At 43.5% G+C, this 23,925-nt stretch overlaps 1 protein-coding gene and 1 long non-coding RNA gene across 3 annotated transcripts; both read left to right on the top strand.

The window, feature by feature from the left end:
• Positions 1-1,681, top strand: LOC144410413 (uncharacterized). The gene is made up of 3 exons (XR_013468459.1): positions 1-199; positions 877-941; positions 1,086-1,681. It is a non-coding gene; the product is annotated as an uncharacterized LOC144410413 (long non-coding RNA).
• A 450-nt stretch (positions 1,682-2,131) lies between these two features.
• ccdc9 (coiled-coil domain containing 9) lies at positions 2,132-22,265 on the top strand. 2 transcript variants are annotated; one of them, XM_040179366.2, is made up of 16 exons: positions 2,132-2,299; positions 3,747-3,799; positions 3,979-4,083; positions 5,079-5,228; positions 6,544-7,119; positions 7,545-7,628; positions 7,972-8,136; positions 8,216-8,397; positions 9,348-9,409; positions 10,420-10,464; positions 14,133-14,253; positions 14,809-14,938; positions 15,449-16,160; positions 16,268-16,462; positions 16,748-16,891; positions 19,841-22,265. In XM_040179366.2, the coding sequence occupies exons 2-16, from the start codon at positions 3,797-3,799 to the stop codon at positions 19,843-19,845; spliced, it is 2,679 nt and encodes an 892-aa protein (XP_040035300.2). In that variant the 5' UTR covers positions 2,132-2,299; positions 3,747-3,796; the 3' UTR covers positions 19,846-22,265. The 2 variants fall into 2 exon arrangements, with proteins under 2 accessions (XP_040035300.2, XP_077963351.1); XM_078107225.1 differs by lacking the exon at positions 10,420-10,464.
• The last annotated feature ends 1,660 nt before the right edge of the window (positions 22,266-23,925 follow it).

Here is a 23,925-nt window from a genome sequence, read left to right as displayed (position 1 = left end):
GTATACAAGAAGAGCGGTCGCCGCTTTCCCCTCTGCGCCATCAGGGCCTCGAGGGGTTCTCATGTTGTCCCAGGGGGGGGGGCATTCTGTTCGACTTTCACAACAATGAGCTCATCGCTGAAGATCCTTCTGCATCTAGGCTCCACCTGAGAGGGGACCCACAACTCGGCCTTTTCAAGCCAGCGTGCGGAGCTCCAGGGTAATTAAACCATGATGAATCCAGGCGTGCATTGATTGCTGCTGACCCGTATCAATGAATCATGATTACTGAATCGGGAGACTATAAAACAACTACGCTTTAATTACGAGCTTTTTGTTATTAACCAGCTGATTAGATTATTTGGTACGGAAAAATTGAAAAGTGCCCTTCCGAGAATATACGAGTGTTGATCAGCATTAAAATGACAAGATACACAGGGTCAATAATTATTAAAAATTGTGGTGTTCTTTTTCTCTGCATGTAATGATTTGGTGAATCATACTATGTCATTTCTTTACCTCACATAAACATAGACGTGGGAAGACTCAAAATCACATGACATAGTATATGTTGTACAATATGACACGTCATTGAAGGTCATGCCTGTGAGGTCACCGAACATAACATGACATAAAGATAACACAGCAGGACACCTCATGATATGGTGTGCCCTAACACAACTTAACACGCTGTAATGTTTTATATACTAATGTGAAAACCAGTGTTTAGCTCGACTTCAAGTCACATGGTCGATATGGACACTTTACATTACGCAATATCTTTATATGTACAGCAGCTGAAATGAACTGCCATGAGCAGATGATGGGTCTTTATATTTTATGTTCCTGACTTGTTTTCTTGTGCATAATAGAGCACCATTTTCTTTGTCATTACAGTGATCCAAGCAGACTAAAGTCCAATGAGCGGTTGATCCACTCACTTGCACCGTGACCCTGAAACTGTAAAGCCAAATACAATTCAGCCATCATTGATTTCATAATGTGAACAGTTGGTTTTCCGCCACATAGGGTGTTAAATATCATTATGAGTCTAACCACGCTGTTGTCTGTTGTGTCCCTCTCTACCTGTCTCTTCACCTTGGCAGCAGGTCCCTAGTGTACGTCTGCCGGTGACTCGATGGCCCAGCTCAGGTTGCAAGGTCTTATCAAGTGATTGAAAAATCCTGCGTGGTCATTCCTCAGCGATCTGCTTCACAACAACAAAACTGTTTGTTTTGACTCCCAGTGGGTCAGTCACCTGTGTGTGTTTCCTTACGTGTGTGTTTGTTACAGTGTGTGTGTTTGAGATAGAGAGAGTGACAGCGAAACTGAGGACTCAATTAGATGAGGCAGTAATAATATGGGCTGTGTATGATAAACATTTCAGTGATCCCTGGAACACTGGATCACTGTCTATGTTTTTGAGGAATATTATAATCGGTCTTATCTCACCTCTTTGTTATTCTGTCCAGACTAACCTGTTCAAAAGGTGCGTCATCCGACTGAAAGGGGGGAGAGGTTATTGAAATATGCTTTGTCATACTAAATGTGGTCGATCCAGTTAGCTTGTGTATTATAATGTTGATATCAAGTTTAACCCCAAAATAAAAACCTTCCAAAAAAATACATAGAAAAATAGAATGAATTGTGTCAGATAAAATGTATCATCATAGAGTCAAATAAACTGTTTTTAGTTTTGGAATCTAACCTCACTGATATATAGATTTACTCAAGTGGGCTACTGCACTTATGAATATGCATGTTTGTTTTACTATTACTGAAGTACAATCTGTGTATTTCTTCTAGCAATTCCAGGCCTGAAGTTATTAACAATCACTTTTTTAAATGTTAATATTTTTTTTTTATTTCGGAAGTGAAAGGACCAAAGGTGGCTTCCACTGGTGTGTATACCTTTAAGAGTTCGGGCGGCAGGATATTTGACCTAATAACCGCTTGGTAATCAGGTCACCTTAATGCACTGGCTGCTGGCGCTCCCTTGTGGATGGCCCACGAACTGGTTTTTATAGCTTTGTGTAATATATATTAGTTTCGATTATATATATCGTTGTTTAGGAAATAAAACCCCGTAAATATGAACTAAACCTCAACATGTCGCTGTATTAGTACAATTCTAGCAACACAAAGTTGATCAAGCAACTGTATCTTTAAAACCGCCAAGACGGGGTCCTTATTTGGCAGGAAGTTAGCAAGCGGCTAACAGGAAGCTGAATAATGAGCGCACGTTGAGGCGCAGGAATTGGCAAAGAGCATCGAGTCCAAACATTGCTCTTTACACTCGTTACTACTGCTCCTAATACAGGTAAAACAAACATAGTGGTGCTTAAGCGGGTGTATGGGTTTATTTGGGGGGTCTGTTTTGTGTCGCTTGTGTCGGGGGTTTGGAATGTTTCCTCCGTGTTTTTTTGGCTCTTTGTACCGGATCAAACATGGCTCAGCGTGCATCGCTTACTTGGCCGCCGATTGAAATAAAATCTATGTAAACTGTTGTTGGGGTAGGGTGGGTTGTGACGTCACGGCCTGTTGTGCACCGCGTTTGCTCGCTGTGACTCAAGTAATTCAAATCCTGTCTGCTGCAGCTCTAATACGCTTACTGGAGCTTTGGAAACGAAGGATTTATTCGTTTAAGATCCCGTGTCACATACACGCACACCTGGCTGTAACCTCACCTGTGATTAGCTGTGACCTCGAGGGGTCATGCCTCTGCGGGAAGAGGGGTCACCCCGGGGACCCCTAATGAGAGCCGAGAGGGGCCGCCATTTACTGCCTAGATTATTAATCAATCCGTGTGTTGCCATCGTTTCTGTTCAGCAACTTAAATGGAAAAACCTTTTTCATTTTACCGACTGCCACAACATAAAGGAGCGCTGTGTATGATCAGTGCTGTGTATGATCAGTGCTGTGTATGATCAGTGCTGTGTATGATCAGTGCTGTGTATGATCAGTGCTGTGTATGATCAGTGCTGTGTATGATCGGTTATCCTAATTTAAGGGAAAACCTACAAAACAACTTTGGTAAACAGTATCCACAGCTAACAACGCAGGTTGTAAATGATCAACACAGATGAACACAATGGAGTTTGGCACTAGAATGAATAGTTATTGCACCTATATGAATGATATTATTGGACTTCGGTAGGTTTGACCTGAGAAAACATTCATGAGTAGTCATTTAATGCTCGTTACAGAGCATTTAGGCAAGTCACCACCATTGCAATGCAACCAGCAGATATTTTTTAGGTAAATAACTAGAGTAGTTTTCACCTCCATACATGTTTTTAAGACGTATGAGAATCTAAGACACAAAATAATGCAGAACATCTATCTCTATACTAAATTGCAATCTTGCAAATGGGAAGTAAAATATTGGGTTAAACTAACAATCGAAATGTAAATACTCAAATAAACATAGTGACACATAGTACAGGGTTTACACACAACATTCTTGTTTTATCTTAACTGTTCCTCCTTCCATTAAAGAATCTCTCAAAACACACTTGAAACAAGACTTTCTTTCCATTTCACATGCTCGGACCGGAGGTTTCAAGTTTTCACATTATACAGGATCGTCTTTTCATCGGGTCGGATGCCTGAACCTCAGATCTAAGATAAACTCTGATGAATGTTCCTCCTTCAGCAGCAGAATGTAAAAACAGTCTTCTAGAGTCAAAGACATTTGTTTTCAAGGGGGCTGCATTAAAAATCCTGCTGCAGCATCATCTTTATTCTATTCATGTTCTTCACCACAGGAGAAACAAGCAGTGGGCCGCCTACGTATGAAGACAAGTCCGAGACAGCTATGGTGAGTGTAAGGGAGGAACGAGAGACAAAACCTTAGCGGTGATTTTGAGTTCAAACTGGCAGGAAAATACCAAAGTTAAAACGCAGCAGTATTCACATAATGTGTATGAAATAATTAATATGGAAGGGCAGACTAGCCTCATTGCATTGCTCTCCTATCATTCCTCATCTGTGTGACAGTCTTCAGCGGTGGATCTCAAGACCAAAGAGGAAAAGGACGCAGAGTTGGACCGAAGAATCGAAGCTCTAAGGAAGAAGAATGAAGCTCTGGTCAAGAGGTACCAGGTACGGAGTACTTTTAAACTTTTACATTTTCATCAACCCACAAACGTTACTGATACTACTAGACGATGTTAAAAGAAAACAAGTTTGCAATATCACTAATTCTAATGCACACTGCTGATTAAATGTTGAAGCCAGCGCTATCTTCATAAAAATAAACAAAATGTATCTACGCTTATTTGAAAGCTTTGTTAAGAATATTTTGAAGAGTTAATAGTTGTTGTTTTTTCTCCTGGATTTTTTTTTTTTTTTAAATCCACTCCTTAAAATATGTTTGGTATAATATCACGCAACGTAGTTTCAATGGTTTGTAAATGCGTCTACAGCTAGATGAACACTGTATAGCATTTCGGGGTATTTGATAGAAGAACTGGACTTTAGTCATAACTATTATTACATTTAAATGTAACGTCAATGACTTGAAACTACAAATCACCTTGTTTTAGCTGTTTTTTATATCTACATGGGGAATGGGTCCTCTTCACGGAGTCCGCCATGTTGCACCACCATAGTTCTACAAAAGCTCAGGACAGACAAACCAAACACGGAAATTAGACTGGAGCCGTTCAGGGTTTTCTGTTGAGTGAAGGCCGTAGCCCTTCTCTCACACACTTGGAGGGAGCAGAGGGCTCTTCAGGTGACGCCTCACCACTAGATGCCGCTCAACTTCACACACGGCTCCTTTTAATACAGGTTACTTATCAGTGTCATTTAAACACACATATGTAAATACACACACACACACATCAACAAAACCTGTTTAGAAGCCTCTCTGACATCTTTCAGTGTCACTGGGTTAATGTCCTAGGAGAGAAACAGTTGTATCATTAAGATTACATTTTTCAACCTTGCTATTACTCTTTTTAGTACTTTACCATTAATTCTATCCGAGATATCAAGTTTCTGGTTTTGATGCAGCATATCGGTACCGCCAACTTGTATTTATAGATTTGGGACCTGACTGTAGTTTCAGCTTACTCCTTTGGTTACTGTAACAGGAAATCGAGGAAGACAAGAAGAAGGCAGAGCAGGAGGGCATCGCCGTGACAACACCCCGGAAGCCCCGCCCCCATGAGCCGGAGACGGACAAGAGGAAGACTGAGAAAGAGAACTTCACTGTCACAGTTGACCTTTCTAAGCAGACGGTGGTAAGGCGGGAGGTCGGCTCTCTGTTTGTCGTTTTTTGTTTTACAAAGGAAAGTAGTCGATGAGGTGTATCCGACAAATGTGGTTTGTGAATTATTTTATGATGGAAAGATATGGCTGGAATAGTGGATTATTTTTTTGGTAACACAGATGGGCTGTTTAGTTTATATTTCCAGTTATTATCACAGTCATTCTACGCCGCATGTGAAAGTCAGTGAACCTGAAAAAATTTGAATGCAGATTTGAACCGTCATTGTGTATTTAGAGGAAATGTACTGTTCTCACAGTGCATGTAGATGTTGATCAATTATTAATATAATAGTTCTGAATACCGATTGAATTCATTCGCCAGAAAAACTTGGATGTCAATCGGGTGATTTTTAAATTCACATCACGACGAGAATATCCTCCAGTTCTTCTGCGGAGTGATTTGCCACATTGCACGAAATGTCCAGCAATAGAATTTGCATAACTATGAATTCTATACTGTACTTGGAAAAATATACAGTCTTTTGAAAATGGCAATAATGATGTTGAAACCCAAATAAAACTTATAGAATAGAGTGAAAATACTAAGTCAGCTCAAGAGAGTTGATGAGAGGATTGTTTTCATCTCATGTGTGCACCTCTGGTTAGCCATTTGGGATGATTGCACCTGTTATAACAACATAATGTTGTAACAGCCGACTGTCCTGCCAAACAAGCTCTTTAATCAGTTTATCCAACGCTTCCTGTTCAGTTTGTAATTCAGTTCTTTACATCTGGTACCATGCACAGCAAAGTATCTAAATGCGTCACGGTGATCCAGTATGAACTCAAACGGATCACTTTGAGCTCCGTTCTAGTCTTTTCCCTAAAAGTTCTTTTTTTAGAATAGGGGTTGGGGGAGAAGAGCAGCCAACTGGATTTTTGACACGCAAGAGCATCTGATCTATATGCATACTCGTCGGCAGGGATATTCATTCAAGTCCAAATTGGCCTGTTTTCTCTCGAGTTCATCACTCCGTGGTTTTGCATAATCCATAGCCCTGCTTAGTCCTTTGTACTATTAATATGGCACCGAATCTTCAGATTGAGATGATGGGTTTAAATTAAGTACAGGCGCTGAATTTAAGACGGGCGATACATTGTTCCAACGCGTCGGGCTACTTGACAACTGTTTGCCAGCCAACCACCACTTCTAGAATAGAGGGCGATGGAAGTTGTGTGCAACGATGATCCACAATCTGTTTGGTTTGATAGACTTAAATAATATATCCTAAGTAATCGTCTAACAAGTTAGACAACACATTTTTTGGTATTGTTTGTTTCCTGCAGGACAAAAGAGTTGTGAACGACTGGAAACCTGGAACGCCCCGCGGGCGTAAGACATCAGAAGAGAGTGATGGCCACCGCGGCGGGGCCAACGACGGGGGCCACCGCGGCGGGCCCAACGACGGGGGCCACCGCGGCGGGCCCAACGACGGGGGCCACCGCGGCGGGCCCAACGACGGGGGCCACCGCGGCGGGCCCAACGACGGGGGCCACCGCGGCGGGCCCAACGACGGGGGCCACCGCGGCGGGGCGATGGATAGTGGCAGGTGGTCGAACGACGGTAGCCAACGAGGAGGACCGAGTGATAGCCACAGCCCCCCAAGGAGGGCGGGGTCGGGAAGAATGGGTCGGGGAGGTCAGAGAGGAGGAGGAGGTCGCCAGGAGAGAAGAGAATGGGAACCTCGGACCCCTAAAGATGGAGAACCTGGGGAGTCGGGTGGATCAGGACGCAGAGGAGGGAGGAGAGGAAGAGGAAGAGGAGGCGGAGGCACTGGAGGAGGTGGTGGAGAAGGAGAAGCAGCAGAAGGAGGAGTGGGGACTCCAGGTGGTGCACCAGGTGGGGCTGACAGGAAATCCAAGGCAAGTACGGATGAAGTACTTTTCATCAAGCTTTTTTTCATCAACGTGATTGGAACAATAACAATAACTTTAATAAATGAACATCATGCTGTATTACAGATTTGAAACTACAGATTGAGACCATAAACCTGACGATGCTGACTCAGAATAAATAAGAGAGATGTTGACTCATTTTCTCATTGTTGGCAGTTAAAACAATGCAAACATAGTTTAAGACACTCATGTTGGCTTTACTTTTCGCCCACCGGGTCGTCCTTAAAAAGGTGTAATCAAAAGATAAATCATTTTTGCAGATGTTGACTTTCCCCAGTTGTTCAATCCATTCTGTTTTCTGAGTGGAAACATTAACGTCTTGTATTCGTAAATATATGAATAGTGATCTTTCTCTAATGATGCATCCCTGTGCTGTTGTGTTTTTTGGACAGGAATGGGAGGAGAAGAGGCGACAAAACATTGAGAAGATGAATGAAGAGATGGAGCAAATAGCCGAGTATGAGAAAGGACAGCGGGTATGAGAGTCACCGTTTACAGATTGTTTTATAATGTTTAGCTCATCAGATGGTATTGATCGGTTGCACTTAGTTTTTCTGTTGTTGAACAAAACCATCTAAGATTCCTGGCTCCATTTGTCTCTGCAGACTCTCAGATTTCAGCTTTATTGATCAACATAAAACACTTACACGCTTACAATTTTTTGTCCCTGTTTACATTTGCATGGATTCCTAGTAGTTGGCATAAACATCAAAATCCTTTATTAAATCATGCATGATTTCCCTTGCTCTAAGTGGCTTAAACATGGAGGACAAGTGATAAGTGTCAGATATGCTTTACATTAATGAATCTTCTCCGTAGCCGGATGGAGACAAGCCGCTCCGTAACTTCCTGGACGACCCGAGACGTTCAGGCCCGGCACCTGACATGGACCGCAAAGAGGGCAGCAGGAGACATGTACGGAACTGGGGAGGGCTGGACTTTGACAACGTGAAGACGAGAGCTGAACTGGAGAAGGAGTGGACTGTGAGTAATGTTGTTCTTTGTGAAGGTTCCGTGGCATCGTTGATTTTCCTCACTTTGTAACACATGCTGTGTTTTGTAGAGTCGAAGGCCTGGACCAAAAGGCTCCACGGACATGACCATGTCCATGACCGGCCGGGAGAGAGCCGAGTACCTGAGCTGGAAGAAGGAGCGCGAGCAGATTGACGAGGACAGACTAGCACGCCATCGTAACGCCACGGGCCAGTGGAGACGGGAGTGGGACGCACAGAAGACTGAGAACATGTGAGGACCTTGATATTGAACCCTACTCTAAACAATGCACAAGGCAGAACGGATTCCACTTCTTCTCATTGTCCTCTTGCTTCTCCTTGTTTTTTTTATTGTCAGAAAATGTTAAAAGGAAAAGCTGAAGTGTTGCAAAGCCCAAGATGATGTATTCAAAATGCTGGTTCATTTATTTAATTTATTTAACTCATAAAAGTTTATTTTGAGATGTGACAAAGAAAGCAGAAAATCATGAGAAGCTTTAACCAGCAAATTCATTTATTTATTTCTTGCTGGAAAACATTTTTCTTTGATTAATCTCCACTTTGATCGTTTCGAAATGAAAGTCAGGACTCTCAGAAGGAGCATCAAGCCCTTTAAAAGAAACGTTACGTTTAAGAAACGTTTTCCAACCTCCCAACCATGTGATTGTTGTGTGTCAAAGAGCACAACAAACATTGAGCACCAGCTGTTCATTAATTCATCGACTATTTGTTCTACATGAACATATACCAATATATAATAGAACAAATGACTTTTTGTAATTTGTAATTATACTTGGATACTTTTGCCAAAGTGCCCTTTTTAATGCAGGATTTTTAACTTCCACTTAAGTAGCTTAATACATTACATTACATTACAGGTCATTTAGCAGACGCTTTTATCCAAAGCGACTTACATTACACTTTAAACCCACGGCTTTTTTTTCACATTTTGCCCGGGGAGCAATTAGGGGTTAGGTGTCTTGCTCAGGGACACTTCGACATGGAACAAGGGGCAGCCTGGAATCGAACCACCAACCTTGTGCTTCCCAGCACACCTTCTCTAACCCCTGCGCCACGACGACCCGTCGTAGATAATGTAATAGATAATGTTTGGATTCATGGTTTATTCCAGCTGATACGAGTGATGAGAAGGACACACTGATATTTTCATGTTTGTTTCTAACCCTTGAGCCTTTTTCACAGGTTCAAGGAGGACCAATATGTCTCCTCAGAGGGCACCGCACTCGAGCAACCCAGCAGGAGAGGCAAGTTTACACACGCACGCACACACTCTTGTAACCGAAAACCAGCAGGGGGCCATCATCTCTGGTGGCACCAGTGTGCTGTTGCTTTGGTTACACAACAGCTGGCGGGACGATGGCACCACCTCACCGCTCGTTCGACATGACATCCCTCCAACACGACGTCTCATAGACAAACTCCCTCCTCCAGCTAATTAAGGCCGTTATCTAAATGGCGGTTGATTAAGCTCGTTATGTAAATCCTGCTGTATTTCCATGTAGTCCAAATTAACCTTCAAAGTCACCGTTAATCTGAGGGGAGCTATCAGAAGGACCCTACGTTTCATTCGGTGGCACAGAGCCGGTCTCTCAGTAAAATAGAATGACCGCAATAACATCAAGTGAGCAGACAGCTGCTATGAGGCAGCCTTCATTAAATGGACACCAAATCAACACGCAATATTCATTGAACATCATTTTGCTCCAGCCTGTTTTTAATTCTAGGCAGTTATTGGGATGGTAAAATAGTTTGCTGTGGTAATTCCACAAAGTCAAACTGTTCAAAGGGCCTCGCGTCTTCATGCTGCTCCTCCTTTCTGTTCACGTGGTGCTTCTAATGCAGATAAATGAAGCACAACTGCATATTTTCCACAATCACTCTGGGCAGATTGACATTTAAAGTATGATAAATTGAAAATTAAGATGAAAACTAAGGCGTTTAGAGAGTGAGAACAGAAATATGTGTTACTTGTTTTATAGAAGTGATAAGTGTTATTTTAATTTTATATTTTTACATGAATTATGACATCAACATTCAGTAAAATAAACACTTATGTGGATGTTTTTATATCCCCAGGTATCCCTCGATACATCCCTCACCTCGGTGTCTCAGGCTTTTACCTCGCTAGAGATTAATAGTTTTGTGGCAAATGGTTTAATGTTCACGTTATAATGTCTTTGACCAAGTCTGTACAAGGGGTGTGTTTGTGGAAATACTGGACGTACTGTAATGTGTTTGTGTGTTCTCTCTGCAGCCCGGGGGCGTAACTTTCGCACAGATCCTCGGGGCAGGGCCTCAGGTCAGACCGCAGCATGGGATTGAGATTTTGTTTTCATCTGTGTGTCTGTCCGAAGCACAACAGCTGTTAATAATAATATAATAATAATAATTTTCATCAACGTAGTTTAGTCAGTCACCTTCAAAGCCTTCAGTATCCTTCATTCAGGGTTGCGGGGGGGGGGGGGGGGGGGGTTAAAATCATTTTATAGTTTGCGCTGTCCTGTTTTTTGTTTTCTAATGGGACTTTCAGTGCTGCTTGAAAGTTTGTGAACCCTCCAGACAAGGTCATTGTATTTCAACAAAAAATAACCTTATTAAATGTATATCCCCAAAACTATTTGTAAAGCAGACTTTCCTAATAATGGACACAAAAATCGTGACATTTTCATTGCAGCCATTACTTCAACTGAACGTTTCTGTAACCACTCCCCGCATTGTATTTTGCATCTGCTGTTGGAGTCCACCCCCACCCCCCCTCATTGCAGAACTCAGCTGAGAGGTTGGAGGGACACTTCAGGTCCAGCTACAACATTTGTTGGATTGAGGTCCGGACGTTGACCGTGGAATGCTCGCTCTTTAAGCCATTCCTATAGTATGTTTTGATAGTTTTGCTGGTATGCGTTGGTGTGTAGTCTTGTGGCTTCAACTCCCTGACTGATGGCCGGAGATTCTGATCAAGAATTTGTTGATAGGCCCAAGAGCTCATGTTTCCCTGGATAATGTGGAGTCCTCCCGGTCTGGAAGTGGAAAAGCCGACCCAGAACTTCACATTTCCACCACCATGCTTCACTGTTGGGAGGAGGTTCTTTTCTTGGTGTGCCGTCTTGGCTTTTCTCCAAACAAACCAGTTTTCATTGTGACCAAATACGTCTATCTTGGCCTCATCTGTCCTGATGGTGGACTTCTAGAAGGCCATTTGTTAGTCCTCTGGCAAAGTTGAAATGGGCAGCTTTGTTCTTTCTTGGGAGCAAAGGCTTCCTTCTAGCAACCCTCTCATGAATGTCACGCCTATTCAATTTTTGTTTTCTTGTAGACGCAAGTCACCCCAGATGTATGCAACTCTTTAGATGTGACGTCTGGGTTGGCTTTTACCTAATTTATTCTTCTGGTGCTTCTTGTTGATGGGCGTCCACTTCTAGGCAGAGCTGAGGTCATGTTGAATGCCCTTTTTTTTTAAAGGATTTGTCTTACAGTGGCTGGGTGGAGCTGGAATCTTTTGGAGATGGCCTAATAGCTTTCCCCACACTGATTGGCTGTCAGCTGTCCTTCTTCCTAAGCTCTGTCTCAATTCGGTGGGCTGCATCTTTGATGCTGAACAGAGGGGTCTCTATAATGAGACTGTCTGGCCTACTGGGGCACTTCCTGCATGCGTCATCAGCTTTACCTCTGCTGCTCCCGTTGCCTAGCAACCTTCTATGCTTCATCGTAAAGGCCTGAAATGGATAGAAAGGTAATCTTATTTAATTTAATTTAGGAAGATATGCTTCACCACCAGAGCATGATTTCAGGCTGAAAAAAGAACATTTCAGCTTATTATTATTATTATTATTGCAATCTTAAGGGAGAGGAAATCTGTCAATAAAACCACAACAAACACATTGACTAACTTGTATGAAAGGAATTTCTTTTCTTGCATAGGATACAAGCTATTCAACTGTAACCTTAAGATATTACAGAATATGTCCAAGTAGCTGATTGTCACCACACACATTGTTCTCCTTCAGCTTGATGCTGCTTCCGTCTAGCTCAATAAAACAAAATGTAGTGTACAAAGTTAGTTTATAATCACACCACAAAAGGAGCAAAGCAGGTTTAGTTTATTGTGTATTTATTCTCAACGTTGTAGCATTACTGACTTAGAAAGTGATATTTCAGGTTCATAACTGGTCTAGAAAGAATTGTAAGAATAAGTGTTCAAGAATTGGAGCCTGGTCGGGGTTATCAAAAATTCAGCCGAACAACTTCTCGTTCTGGGAGATTTATTTGTCAGATCACAGGTATCAGTGCTGCGTTTGCAAAGGCAGGAGCAGTTCAGGCAGCACACAGGCCGGAAGAACAACTAACATCAGCAAGAACATCATGTTTTATAACCCTTGAAAGACAGAGAAGGAAAGATTTCTATTGGCCCTAAACTGGCGTAGAGGAGGACCTTCCACCTCCCGCATCTAAAGATCCGGTCACATCCAATGTCCAGACTCCTGACTTAACGTAAACATCAGCGAACAGAGTGTATGTTGAATAGTGTTGGTGTGTCTCTAAACCCCCCTTTGGCTGGCAAATCTACTAGTTGACCCACAGACCTTGCATTCCTCAGCCAGGACAGAAACTGACTGCTTCCCCCCTTGCCTAACTCTTAAATCAAGACAAGACGGCAAACCCCCAACTAAGCCCATGAAAAGAACTTTTGATTTTCAGATCTCACTTTGATGAACATTTAAATCGGTAGCCTCTCTGCATTGTTGGTCTGTGAGGGTTCACCGTGGCGCTACAGCAGTTTGGTTGGTTTCCTCTTAAATTGTGTCGCCCAACCCAGGAATCTCGCCAATCTCAGGAATTGGGCGAACATCTGTCAAAATCTGCTCATCTTAAGCTCTTTGAAAGCTTCAGGCTGAACACACACACACCGACCTCAAATGTGTGGCCGTTCATCTTTTCTTTTAAATTTCCTTTGTGCTTGTGTCGCACTCTCTGACTCCGGCCTGAAGGCCCAAAGAAAAGCCGAGAAATATTTCAAACAGCTGTTCAGTTTCTTTATTTCTTTGTCTGACTGGAGAGTACATTACAGATGATCGCGTGTGTGTGTGCGCGCACGCGTGTGTGTGTGCCCGTCTGTCCACACGCACGCACGCATCTCTAGTTTGTGAAATGACCGGAGTGTCCTCTCTCAGCCCCAGGGTGCTCTGTTCAAACTCAGGAATTGTGGATTATTTTTTCTTCGCACTGATCCTTTCATTTCTTTTGTACTAATTTTATCACTTTGAGCTGCCGCCCCCCCCTCCTTGCCCCTCCTGCATCTCCGTTTTGACCTTCTATCTGATATCTTCCCCCATCCTCTCGCATTGTGATCGTTTTTATTCCTACATGTTTCGTTGGTCTATGTTTCGCTTCACTTGAAAGCAGCAACGCTTTTGCTGTTTCAGTATTTTCATGAGCACAAAGGGTCAAGGGGTTTTTACCAGATTTTCTCTCGCACACAGCAGCCAGTCTTTGGCTGTCTTTTTTCCTCTTAAGTGTGAGATCGCTGCGCCGGCCTTCATCCGCTAGTTAACGAGCAGACGTTTGACCTCCTCCGGAGGTCAGATGGGCTCTGGGGCAATTAACTGTTTATCTTACTAATTTTTCTATTCATGTGTCTAGTTCCTCTTAAATTCCCCAGAAGGCGGCATTCGATAATTCGAGTCATTTGCTAATTTAAATATAAAAATTGCTTGATACTGTTTTTCAGCTACGGTTCATTCTACTGACGCACCATGTATTTTGTCTGGATCATGAATTATGGTCCTTGACTTTTTAATAACTCCCTTAAAGTATCACTTCCTTTAAAGTATTTTGCTTCCACTCTGACCACATACGTCCACCATTTATTTTCTCACCTTTCAGTCCCTCTTCTTTTCGATTCACCTTACCTTTTAGAGACAGTAAAATAATTGGATCCATTAGCCTTTAACATGTTTATTATATTTCTAGATGACAACAAGCGGCCTCCGAAGACTCCGACATTCGGTGACTTCCTGTCTCAGGGCAGGAGCCCGGGCCAGCGAGGCGAGCAGGGAGGAGGGAGGGGCCGAGGGCCGAGGCCGACCTACAGGTGAGTCCATGCGGACGCCATTAGTCTGCCTTCTACCAGAGAATGTCCCAACAAGGCCACCGTAGAACGGAAGCGGCATTGAAGGTGTTTCTTTATCTCTAACATGTGGGTATTATATACAAACTTTATTTGATAGTTAAATTTGATATCAGATTCATATTAAACTAGTGCATTTACTCCAGTTTTTTTTCATTTTATTACACTTTGACCCAAATGTACTCAGTTGTACTTCCTAACCGCACATATCTCACAAATGTATTTTAATTTTATTTACTATACGGTGCCAGATCCCAACAGAAGTAATTTAAGGTTACTTTTCCTATAGAACAGGTCTAACTTGTTCTCTTGTTTAAAAAAAAAAAAAAGATATCTTGTTATTCATCTCATTTACACCACGGCACGTCATTTCCGTCTCCACATGGTCCTCTGTATCACACACACACACACACACACACACACTCTCCCACCAGTCGACAGTGAGCGCGCTTCAGAAAACGTGTTGGCATGTGTTGTGAGTCTGCTGCTTCTAACGTTGATGTTCATACCGTTCAACAGCATGCATGATAACCGCTGGGAAGGAGACAAGGAGGAAGAGAAGAAGGAGGATGACGACGACAAGACGAAGAGAGAGAAGACTAAAAAGAAGAAAAAGGAAGAAAAAGCCAAACCATCGACGGTGCAGAAGGTAGAGGGGCTCCATCTGTATTAACACATGCAGGAGGGAACTACATTGGATGATTGATATTCATTTCCTTTAGAACACAGTAAAAATATGAAGTGCAACTCCATTCATTATTCTGTTAAAAAAAACAACCTCATTAGATAACATTCCAAATGAACAGAATCATTAACTCTGCAGTTGCCCTTTGCTCTATGGGATGCTTCCGGCTCTGATGGCGTTACTCTTCAGATGTAGCTGCTCCTGTGCAGCTGCTCTGCAACCAACAGCAGAGACAAAGTTAGAAACTAGCGTGGAAACGTAGTGGAGCATTCAGCAGTTAGTTTGCCACATAACTGGTAGAAGTTTGTTGGGACCACACCGTGAAGCTCAACCTAAATGGCGATTGTGTAACTTGAATGTTCAGGGTATCAACACCTGCCCCGAAGGACCAGAAGCTCTGGTTGCTGCTTTCTAGCTTGCAACTACTTTCTCACTAATCTTTCTCACTACCCTCTTCCTTAAATCTTTTCTCAGGCGGAGCCGAAGAACGCAACTGGAGAGGATGACGATGACGAAGAATGGGAGGATGCCAGCGACGGAGAAGAAGATGGCGAAGGGAGCGATTTGGAGCACAACTCCAGGGGCGATGAGAAGAAAGACACCGGGAGGGAGAAAGCAGCCAAGGTCAAAGACGACTCCCCTACATCTCCCCCACCTCGCTCTCGGCCGACGTCGGCAGAAAGCCCCAAGGATCAGAGGCCCCCCCGGCCGAAGGTCCACATACCGCCTCCGGCAGCAGTTCATGATTCCCCCGAGGGGGCAAAGCCCCTCAGCCCCTTCTTCCCTCTGGAGAGCCACCAGCCTGTATCGGACTGGGGGGAGGAGATGGAGATGCTGTCACCCCGCAGCAGCATGGGAGGCGAGAGCCCACTGAAGCCCCCCAGCGTGGAGTCCAGCCCACCCCAGAAGAAGGAAGAGGAGGAAAGAAAAGAGGAGGAGGAGGACGTGGGGGAAAGAAAAACTGAGGTGGAGGAAAGAAAAGAGGAGGAGGAGGAGGTGGTGGGGGAAAGAGAAACTGAGGAGGAGAAGGAGGAAAGAAAAGAGGAGCAGCAGCAGCAGGAGGAGGGGGAAAGAAAAAAGGAGGAGGAGGAGGAAAGAAAAGAGGAGGAGGAGGCGGCGGCGGAAATAGAGAGCAAAGATGTCGGCTCCAAAGAACCTGCTGAGCCACAGGAAGAAGTGGATGCGGGTAGAATATTAAATTAGCACAGTTGTACTTTTTCTGCTTGACTTTTTGTGTCTGATCTCATCTTACTTCTACATTTTCTTCTCTCCCGCCTCCATGTTCACCCATAGATGTCTCCTGTCCTCTACAAAGGACCGAAGCCCAGCAGACTGTGATATTGTCCGAACCAGAGGCCGTCCCCATTGACTCTCCCGTTGCGCCTCCATCTGACGCTGCCCCCTCAGAGGTTTCTTGCCCCGCCCACTCTGAGGTCACTGAGGCTTCCGTGATGGTGGACCAGAATACACCCGCTGCTCCTCCACAAGGTAAAAGGAATTTCAGATAGCAAGATAAACTCGACTCGGTCAAGTCACGCTAGACTAGTGGCAGAGTGTACTTGAAGACTTGAAGGAGTCAGGATCAACATTCGGTTGGATCCGTCGTCTTGTCACCAAAGACTTGTGCACAAAATTTCAAGGCAATCTTTTGAATATCTCGATCCATCACTTTGGTCTATAGATAAACTCTTATTTCAGGGTTAAAAAAACCCATTGAAGAGATAAATCTAATAGATCAGCCGCTGAAATGTCACCAATTTTTTTATCTTGTAGAGGAGCAACTGGACACGCCACCTTCATCCGCCGCCCCGCAGGACGGCGATGGCTCCTCCGAACCGGAAGGAGAGAAAGATGACGACGCGGCTGCCGCTGCTTGCACAGCAAAGGAGGTCGAGTCCTCGGAGCAGACGTCTTCGGGTGCGTTCAATATCAGTGAGCCTTACTGCAAAAACTGCACTTTTAATGGCCCTCTCACTCACTTCGCTCTCTTTCTTTCTTATTCCCCCATTCTACGTCTACATTAATAATGGTGCGAGCTGTTTGGTGGCATGACAAATCAAGACATTGGTACACTCATCCAGCGTTTCCCCAGTTGTTGGATCTGTCACGGGCCTCCAACAACCAAACCAAGACCCCACTTCCTGTTTGAAACCGTAGTGGTTATCCTGCTGGTCTGCAATAACTCCACGTCCTGTAATTGCCTTTGTTCTATTTACTGCCCTCATCCCTCCTACTCGCGTTCTCATCCTCATCGTGTAAAACATCTGGCTTTTTCATGCATGACCAAACAGTCCTCCTTTTTTAGGAATAGGAGTAAATGTTTCACCAGTTATTTGAGGGCTCATTGAAATGGGATTGAGAGCGTCTGCACTGTGGTGTATTTCAGATTAACTCACTAACTAAATGAGGGAATCCGATCCCTGCAGTGAAGTGACACAGAACTCACCAAAACCAATCACCAAACTGTTCCCCTCAAATGAATTCGACACCGGCCACATCTTATCTGCTATTCTAGTATCTATCTTTCATTTCGCAGCAACTTTAACCTAGTGAAATGAGTTATGAGACTTTTCATGCAGGTATATTTTGTGAGAGCTGTTTAGGGACAACAGGGTAAATTCTCAATCAAGTTAGTGCTGTACCTCTAGATATCTTTACGGCCTCTTTGTTTGGTTGTACTGCCCAGAAAGCAAAACCTCACAGTAGAGTTCATTGGACTATGATCTACCGTTAATGTTACGTAATTAGTACCAAGAGCCAGAAGAGCAGGACATTTTACCACCAGTCTCCATGAATGAAGGAATACAACCCGCTTCCTGCTGAGCTCCTTATGGCCTTCCAGTCAGACCGCTTACTTCTCCGCACAGCTTCAGACGATGCTGAAGGTGTTTGTGCTTTTTCCTAAACCAGTTGAATTTGGACATTGACCAGAAAACCCTTCAAAGACTACCTTAAAAAAAAAAGCTTTTCTTGATCCAATACACACTAATTGATGTCTTCTTGTAATTTAGATTGATACAATAGAAAAAGCCACTTAGATACAAATGCACCATGATCATTAGTGAGTGTACGTTCCAGAGGGAATAGGAACCACTCACACTGGTTAGAATCCTCGTCCTTCTGCCCGTCTTCGGTTTCTGCTCACTGCAGTTTAATAGAACGCTAAGTGAATATACCACAAGCTAGATGAGGAAGTCCAGTCATTAGTGGCGTTGTCACTTTGGCTAATGGCTTCGTTTTATGGGGGGAAGAGTTGGATCAACATGTTCCAAACGTGAGCTCGCCAGAGTGTAAATACGCAGAGGATAGAATATGATGTGCTGCTTAGATTTAGAGGTAAAAACATCAGAAATGGAAGGAAAGAAATAATTTGTTGAGAAACAGGTGCCTATAATTCAGGTTGTTAAAGGGAACAATAAGAAGATATGAAGTGCATTCAATCAGTCATAGAGTAATTGGGATAAATATTTCTAATACCTTTAGTAGCTTTTGGCCTTGTGACCTTAAGAGCAGAGGATTTTCTGTATTTCAGCGGAACAGAAAAATGGAAGACAGTGGAAACATTTTGCTGCTTTTTTTCATTTTGCTCTTTGGCTCAAAAGCCAATGATTGCATTTACGCTGACACGCAATCAGCAGAGGTCCGATGAGCTCATGCAGGCGTTTGACATGCACACACACACTTTTCTGTTTATTTAATTATGCAACAGTGTTATCCTGTGTGTTGGTGTCGGGGTGGAGATCAGGGAAATTAGAAGCACAATTATGTATTTTAAAAGGCTTTTCAGAGGAAATGGGCTGCTGGCTGCAGACAGAACGGAGACCGTTTGAAGTCTGATTCAATTAAATAATCTTGTGAGGCTCTGCAGTGGAGTCTCTGACACAAGTACAATGGACACCCCGTTTAAAAAGCACAAACCGTTCCAGTCATCCCTTCTAAGTCAGTGTCCAAATTCAGGAGACAAAAGCACGATGTGAAAAATTGTGCAGATGTAGAGAAAAACAAATCCTCCTCCACTAGCTTCATCCAAAAGCCGTATATACGCTGTACTTCCAGGTCCACTTTCACCGTACCTTTATTTAGTGTTGCCTATTCTTATTTCCTGTCGTGTGTGTGCTAAACACGAAGCCACAGCTTAGCTCAGTCGAGAGGAAACGGGCCGCGTTAAAGAGATAACAAAAACGTTATAACACCCAAATACATAAATATCAGGCTATAACGATCTCAAAGAACCCCACCTAAAAGACACTAAGCATCCTTTTTAAAACCGACAGTGGCTACCGCTATCCTCCAGTTTCAGTCTTTGTGCTAAGCTAAGTCAGCTAGCGGGCTCCTCAATCTACTGAATCATAATGTCCCAGAGCCGATGGGGCAAACAGAGAAAACACGACACAACTTGACGTTTTAGAAGAAGAAGCGACAAACACATTTTTAAATGAACAATACCACATTTAAATAATCTTTTTAAAAGCAGCAGTAATTGTAGTAAATATTTTGGGCAGAATGAGAGCTGAGAAGGATGCAACAAAAACGACAAAAGCAGTGGACGGTGTGTACTTTACATTTAGCTAAATGTTGTTGGCCATTCATCTTCTTACTGTATCATTTTATTTCATTTTACTGAGGAGTTTTCTTCTATTGAGATTCTGCAGTGAGTAAAATGAATGTCAGGTTTAAGTTTTTGTGTTGTTGAACAAAATGCCAGTTGTGACTTTGATAACAGAAACATGTTGATATTCATCGAGTATTATTACTAGTCACTCATCGCCGTCCCCCAGGCCTCCCACTCTGATGGTGTGGACATGTACCAGTGACCTGGATGGCCGTTGGATAACCGCATTAAGCACGATGTGTTTGTGTCAACAGGCTGACGGGGACGAGGAGACTCCCTTCTGCTGCGGACGGAGAGAGATGGGTGAAGAGCACCACGCTGCTCGTCATTGGAGTGACATCTAAAGGACAAACCAAAAACGGAGCATCACGAGGAGGGACTGAGCACCGCTGGCCTCGTTTGGCCGCTCTGCTCTGTCGTTTGGATCCGCGGGTCTGATCAGCTCTGTCTTCACCCATACTCGCTCTGTGAAGTATGGAGACGTGAAAAGTGAAATCTCCTTCATTGGCTTTATTTTTAGTTCTCGCTGTCGGAGGTTGAGGTTTTCTGCAATTTGAACTTGATCTGACTTTGTCCACATGTGGATGTGTTTTCACGCAACTTAAGAAACCTGACTTGTACAATGTTAGAACTTCACTATATCTCTCAATGAGCTTGTTTTCCCTCTCAGATGTTAAGTTTCTGAATCGGAGCCTTGAAGCTGACCCATCGGTGGGCCATAGAAAATGTTTGGTGGCTTGGTTTGTAAAGTGAAGTGTTCATTTCTTTTTTCCCCCCACATACCGCTCCGCTTTCTCAGGAACAGAACAAACGTGGCTAATTTATTTTTACATGTAGTTTGGGTTTCATCTAATGACTTAGCAGATAATTCATCCCTCCCTTCATTCTGGTTGTAAACACATCTAACTTTGGCTGACAAGTTCACTGAACACCTGTTGTGTGTGTGTGTGTGCGCGTGTGTGTGTGTGTGTGCATGTGCGCGTGCGTGCGCGTGTACTTTTTAACTCTCCTTCCTCGTTGAAACGGCGCAAGATTACCCATAATCCAACTTCACTGCTGGCATGTGGCATTGCTTGATGCAGGCAGTTACTCTCCACCTTCATGATGAGAACCGTGACGGTGCCCCTTGGATAAGCCCCGCCCCATGGAGCCCAGGCGCCAACGCCACTCCCTATCGAATGAATCTAATTGTTGGGGAGAGAAAAAAACAAAATATATTTCAGAGAAGCAGAGGAGCTATATGTGACGAAGAGGAAAATACCTTTTGCGATTTTACTGTTTTAAATTTTTTTTTTTTTTTAACTTACTCAATTGGTTCCTTTTTTTTTATTAGTCATTAAATAGATGATAGCATGTGTCATTATACCCTAAGTAGCTGGCGTTGCATAGCCGTGTCAACATCATGCTCCCTGCTAATGTTAGGAACGTATCTCCTTCAAACCTCCCTCCGAGCATCGCTATTATGCAACCTTTTAACAATCGTTTCCTGCATTAGTTTCTTGATGATGAAAGTACATTTTCATATCCGACCCACAAGCTGTTCATTTTTAATTTTTTTCTAAAGACATCTGGACACACTAAAGATCCATCAAAGCTACGAGTCCTTCATCCCGACATGAACTTCACTGCAGGTACATCTGCATGCTTTAAGTGTACTTTATGTTCCGAGCCAGCTGTGCAGGCCTGCTGTTGCGATGAGGCATCAAGTTATTTAGCCCAAGATTCTGCTCTGAATGACTTCAAGGATCAAGTGCGTTGCTTGAGCGCACTTTGACTGAGCGGCATGTTACCGCCTCGTCTCAAATTATAAAAATACCAATTCTTTACTTTAAGGCGGTGGTTTGTTTGCTGTTTTTTATATTTGTAATTGTGTGTCTCAATCGAAACATACATTTTCCCATGCGCATTCATTTTGTGAATAATCGGTTCTACAGTGAGATCTGTTCATATTTGTATTCAAGAGACAACTTGTCTCTTCATTGCTTTTTAAATCAAGGGCCTCATTCCAACATGGCGTCAGGGCAAACTACGTTTTTCTTTTTGTTATAGTTCTTTGAAAAAACCTTTTTTAGTGGGCATAATTGTCTCTTATTTGGAAAGACCGACTTGCATTAAATTGAACAGTAAAATGAATTACTTAAGGAGTGAACAGTTCATTGTGGAATGACAGCCTTCATTCATACCTCAGGAGACTACGGGCTTTTACTTTGCTTTTTTATGCAAAGTCTTTGAATCTGTGGACCCTGAAATTAACAGGTTGCTTTAATGATTTTTTTTGTATTCGAGAAATTATAATGATGCTTTTGGATTGAAAGGAACTGCAATATGTACAGTTTTTAAATGTAAAGGAACATTCCACCGGTGGGTTGTTGTTGCTTGTGAGCTAGGATTTTTTTTTTGTTCTCCCTTTTTTTTTTTTTGAGCTTCAATGGCAGAATTGAACTAAGGCAGAGTATATTTCACTATACATCTCTTCAATGTCTTCCTGATTGATGCATGAAATTGCTGAGAACGGATTGGCCTGTTGGGAATCGAGGCGTGCAGCGGTTTTCATAAAGATTATCAGGACCAGCGTGAATCCAAAATGATGAAATAAATGTACCTGATAATTGTACCATCATGAAATGTAAAGCATCAGTGTTTATTCTTTTCGCCAATAAATGTTCTCTGATTTCTGAAGTCAAGTTTGATTTCTTCTGTAGAAGTCACACTCTGTTTGAGGGACAGCAGCTGGAAAACCACATGATGTATGCAGTGTTTTAGCATGTATGGCACCCTGCGGTGCTCTCTATCCGTCCACTTCAGAAAAATAAATAACATTTCAGTTTCAGGTGGCAGACGTTTCTGAGAGCCACCCGGGGGAAGAATACATCTACTGACATGTTTGCTCATGACCTTGCTGCACATCCATGAACGTATGTCTGCTCACAGGGCTGTTTTTAACCATTTGACCTCTGCACATGTTGAATACCCAGAATGCTGGTTTTGTGTTTTGAATATTGACCTTGCAGTCGCCTGCAGCAGAAGAATAATGACACACACACACACGTATCATGTGGCTGCAGCCGATGACTCATCTGTGTAGGGAAGCTTCTGTATGATTTGGATGTCTCTCTCATGCGACCGGCTGCCTTGTACGTCTCGTAGGCTGGAGGAGAAAATGAGATGCAGCGATGATTTGTGGATGAACACCGCATCTCTCCCGTCTGCGGGACGCTTCTCTCAAACTATGACCCAATCGTTTGGTGTTGCGTACTTTCAGCCCCTCCTCGTACCGAGCTGCGTCAAGTGAGACGGAGGCACGCTGAGCGGCGCCGGAAGTCTGAGGAATTTCCCTTCAGAATAAGGGTAAAATATTTTAATTATTTATTTTAAATGAAGTATTAGTTCTCGAAATCTTCTATAATTCAGTTGCGTGAAATGTACAACATTTTCTTCTGTGTATAAGTTTGAAATGGTGGTAACTAGAAATACTTTCATCTTATTGTATTAGTTGCACAGTACTTACACAATATCACTTCCCACCACCGATTTTACTCTCGTCCCTGGAGATGGATACAAATAGGACACCCCCTATGCTGCCGTTTGTCTAATTAATCAGCCTCAATAACTGCGAATGGGCACAGAACGACCCCCAAATGCAAACGGAAGGATTTACAAATACATTTCAATGCACGCAGAAATCAATTACTGTTTATATTTGTTTGTGGATGTGTATGCATTTGTTTTCATATTATGGGGTCAGATCCGTCTCAATAATTCCCTTCTAGAGATGTACGTCCGTTACTTTTGTTCCACCATAAAGTCTTCCCCTCCGGGATCCACAAGTTTATCCTTCGCGTTCTGGCAGATACCGTTTGTGTTATTTTGAAAAGCCCTGCCGGAAACGACTTCTCCAACTACGGCCAGGCTGACAGCGGTCCCATCCAGCTGAAGCCACAGCGCCCTGAGTTCAGTTTGTCCGGTGCGCACGGAGGACTCGGCGGGGTCAGAGATCTGTGGCGCGCAGCGGGCTGTCGCCCCGATTTCGACCGCAGCCCCCGGGCGGGAGGAGCGCTGAGCCGGGGAGGAGGCAGGAGGCAGGAGGTGCGCATCTGGCTCTGCTGCCAGGACGCGAATGAACAGGGGACAGACTCCGCAAAGGGAACATCGCTGGATAAGATTTTAACGCTAATGCCGAGATGAAAGCGGCCAGCAGGCAAGTCCCCCCCGCGGCGGAGAAGCTCAACGGGGACATGCAGCGGAGGCCGAGCTATCCCGGGGAGCTGCGGGCCAAGCACGCCAACATGTCAACTAAGATTTGGGTAAAAGTGGCCATGGCGATCGCCTATTTCTTCTG

This window comes from Gasterosteus aculeatus, chromosome 1 (assembly GCF_964276395.1).
Source record: "Gasterosteus aculeatus chromosome 1, fGasAcu3.hap1.1, whole genome shotgun sequence".
Taxonomy (NCBI): Eukaryota; Metazoa; Chordata; class Actinopteri; order Perciformes; family Gasterosteidae; genus Gasterosteus; species Gasterosteus aculeatus.
This window is presented reverse-complemented; position numbering and strand designations above follow the sequence as displayed.

Excerpts from the sequence above, each read along its gene's own strand:
- ccdc9 (XM_040179366.2), top strand. Across the intron at positions 4,084-5,078 it reads CTCTGGTCAAGAGGTACCAG|GAAATCGAGGAAGACAAGAA; the intron begins GTACGGAGTACT and ends TTACTGTAACAG. Across the intron at positions 7,120-7,544 it reads GGGCTGACAGGAAATCCAAG|GAATGGGAGGAGAAGAGGCG; the intron begins GCAAGTACGGAT and ends TTTTTTGGACAG.